The sequence below is a fragment of the Arachis duranensis genome, chromosome 8 (assembly GCF_000817695.3).
Source record: "Arachis duranensis cultivar V14167 chromosome 8, aradu.V14167.gnm2.J7QH, whole genome shotgun sequence".
Classification (NCBI taxonomy): Eukaryota; Viridiplantae; Streptophyta; class Magnoliopsida; order Fabales; family Fabaceae; genus Arachis; species Arachis duranensis.
Window position 1 is genome coordinate 49,102,061 of NC_029779.3, and position 3,652 is coordinate 49,105,712.

The window sequence follows — 3,652 nt, forward strand, 5'->3', positions numbered from 1 at the left end:
TAATTCATCAGCAAATAATAATAATAATAATAATAATAATAATAAATCTACTAATATCTCTGCACAAAATTACAATAAATATTCTTCTTTTATATTTAATGGAACAACATCTAAACTGTTTAGAAATGTTCTTGTTATAATGATTGTGTTAATGTTGCAAGTGTGAAAAGTGTTGAAATTAGTCACACATAAAAAAGATAAAAAAAGAGTGAGGAGTTTATAAAATGAGAAACTTATTAATTTAACATCTTAAGATTTTGAGTTGGATGTAGTATTTTCTCATCTTATGTTATCTCATTTAATTCTTCTCCAAAATCTCTCCGGTAGTCGAGAGCTCTTCACGGTTAATGTACATATGTTAATGCTAGTATATTATTGATACATTTTTAAGTTTTTTTTAAATAAATATAATATTTACAATTATATATACATTCTAAAGATTCACAATTTTTTCTATTATTTATTTTGGCAGTACAAATGAGATACTTCGTAATTACTTATCTTGTTTTATTTTACTATATTGTATAAAATTCCTTGTATATAAGAAAGCTAGAGTAATCCTTAATTACTCATGTAATTTTTCAAATTTTTTTTTCAGTCATATAGTGTGCATTTACGAGAATGAAAATTTGCATACTAATGTAAAATTATTAGTTAAAAATTATTAAATAATATTAAAAATTTAGATATAATTATTTTTTTTTGTGATTTATAATTAATTTTATTTAAAGTTAGATAAGTGAGAGCTGATAAATAAAAATTTAGTGAAATATTTCAAATTATTTAACACTACTCTCAAAACAAAACACTAAAATAGTGAAGGAAGCGGTGTCGTTTTGGCCTTTCCTAAACCCAAAACGCTAACCAATCTAAATTCTGAAACCCCTTTCTCCTGACTCACTCTCCGCCGGAGATGCCGTTTGCACCACTCACACTCCATCGCCACACCACCACCATACAAAATGTTCAACTCCTCCGGTGATGCGCCGCCGCCGCCGCCGCCGCCGCCGCAGCAAGAACAGCAAGAGCAGAACAACGACCAGTCGCAGCAAGAATGGGAGACGATGGCGCGTGCATGGCTGAGCTCGTTCGCGGAGGCGAAGGAAGTGACGATGCCGGAGGTTGAGGCCTGGCTCGACGCCAACCTCGCTTCTCTCCCCGAAGGTCTCCGATCCATGCCTCGCTCCGATCTCTGCCTCAGACTCATCTCCATTCAGAACTGCATGAGGCTCCCTTCCCAAAACCCCGAGGTAGTTACCGCAGTTTCGATAATTACATCGCTTTTTGTCCTTTTTAAACTTTGGAAGGAATTAATTACGAGATTTTTTAATTAATTTTGTTGATGATTTTGGATTTAATTGAAACGATTTGTTCCCCAAGTTAGATGAGCTCATTGATTAGGACCAGGAGTTTTGTAACGTATAGAAGCTTCTTCATTACCTAAGAAAACTTATGGCTTTTACTTTTGTGTTTCTATTTTCATTTTTATATTCGTTTTTATTTTGAGTGTTTTCTGTATTTATGATTTTAGGAAACGAAGAACGAAAACAGGAAAAAGAAGATAGAAAACAATATTTTAATGTTTTGTCTATTCTCAAATAGAAAATGATTTTCCAAACCAAACAGGCCTTTATATTTGTTCATTAGAATAAATTGTCGGAAAGAGTCACCGAAGTTGTGGGGTTGGCTGTCGAAAAAAATGAATGAATTTGAGGAATTGCTTAAGAGTGTGATATTGGGATGCCATGTTCTTATCTAATTATTTTATTTGATTTTGAATATGCCGCAAAAGTATCTCTATATGTGTAATAAGGTAAGGAATGTCTTGAATTTTTATGGTCTTTGTTGTTCTTTATTATTGGTTGTCCTTTCATGCTGTACATGTTAGAGTTAGAAAGAAACTAAGAAAAATTACAGAGGGATTGTTAAGAAGTACATAAATGTTACAGGACATAATGTAATCATTTGATTTAGGTAAATGACGCCACTAATGGGAGAAGGCTTTGTTTTAGTTGTTGAATACAAAGAATGTGCACCGGGATTTAGTTGGTTACTTGGGGTTTGGGGACACAACACTTTGGCTCTATAGGTCAGGTGTCTGTTTTAGCTGAATGCAGAGCAAACATGGCTGATCTATGATTTCAAATGCTCCCCAACCCTCTATTTGCTTTAGTAACTGACTAGTCATGTATCGGACCCCTGTCCATTGAAGATGCTCATGGTTGGAAACTACAATCTTCTATTGGTCAATATCATTTTTTTTCCCAATAAATAGAACCCCCTTCCCCCTTTTCTTTCTCCCAGTCCCAAACAACTAGGAGATTTATAGTATGTAGGTTGCTTGCCTTTGGGTGATCTACGTAAAAGCTTTTGCTTCTTGAAAAGATTCCTTTAACATAAAACCGGACAACTTTGTAAGTTTCTACACTTGACATTGTTTAATCTTTCAAATGTGGCAGGAAAAGGAAGTAAATCAGCTTGATCTTCCAAATGCACGGTTTCAACGCACGGATCAATGGTTACCAGTTTATTCATGGTTAGAAACTTTGGATAAGGATGAGGTGGTTAAGTCCAAGGATATTTCTGAGTGGTTAACAGAGAACCCTAAGGTCCAAGAACAGTTATGCTCAAGGCATTCTAAATATCATTTGATGCACTACATCAAAAAATGCCATTTAAAGATATTGAAAAGAAGGGAAAAGAAAAAGGTATTCAATCTTATTTATTTGTTTCTAAATATTGGGGAGGGGCCCTTGGTTGCTTTGCACTTTGAGTTGAGTGGGTACTGTTTTGGCATATCCATGTTTGAAGGCTGCTTCATCCTTCCCATTCTTAATTTCTTGTATCTAATTTAATTTGGTTGTGTTCGTCTTCCATCTCCCATGTCTATCGGCATTTAAAAGGTTTCATATTCAGTTCAAGTGGTATCTCCCCTAGTTATCATGAGCTGTGTGGAGATGTTATTGGTTTCAATCCATCACATCCCCATTGTCAATTTACAAAGCACACCCAAATAAAAAGGGGAGAGAGTTGGCATTGGTGGAAGTTTCTAAGTTAGATACTGTGTAAATTTAATGGCTTTGCCGGCTAGTGGTTACCTATGTGTGAAAACAGTTAGATTCCTAGCAATACTGTACACTTGGTAATGCTTTTATATAATATATATATCACATGCTACTTGTTAACTTGGACAGGGTATAGAAAAGCTTGAGAAAGACACTTCATTGATGGTTCATAAAGATGTAGCGATGAAACACGCATCCCCGGTTCCAAGTATGCTCTATCCCTCTTGTCTTTTAAGTTTTCTCTGGTACTGTACAGAAGAATGCTTGTTTCACTTTCAGTCAGCCAAAATTGACCCATTTCTGTGAATTAGCCTATATGTAGGACAGAAGGAGCATAGTGGGCTGTGACTTAGTTTTGGGGAAAGGGAAGAGGTTAGGGATCACTTATGAGACTTTTGAAAAGTAATGCAAAATGTAATTATTAATTTGCTATTTGTGATCAAATTTATTTTATTGTCTATACATTGTGGGTTGAGCTACGCTATCGACGAGGATGATTACTATTCACTCTAAATTACTCCTTTTTCCTTTTAACATTTAATTTTCACTCTCCTATAGCCTTTGCAGCCTTCAATGTGTAGGTCTGT

The 3,652-nt window shown here is 34.9% G+C and overlaps 1 protein-coding gene across 1 annotated transcript in view; it reads left to right on the forward strand.

The window, feature by feature from the left end:
- Positions 1 to 823: 823 nt before the first annotated feature.
- Positions 824 to 3,652, forward strand: part of LOC107463543 (uncharacterized) — a 3,833-nt gene continuing 1,004 nt past the window's right edge. Inside the window, exons 1-3 of the mRNA XM_016082350.3 lie at positions 824 to 1,250; positions 2,460 to 2,708; positions 3,195 to 3,273. Of these exons, the coding sequence (XP_015937836.1) occupies positions 963 to 1,250; positions 2,460 to 2,708; positions 3,195 to 3,273 (616 nt within the window). The 5' untranslated portion in view covers positions 824 to 962. The remainder of the gene's footprint in view (positions 1,251 to 2,459; positions 2,709 to 3,194; positions 3,274 to 3,652) is intronic.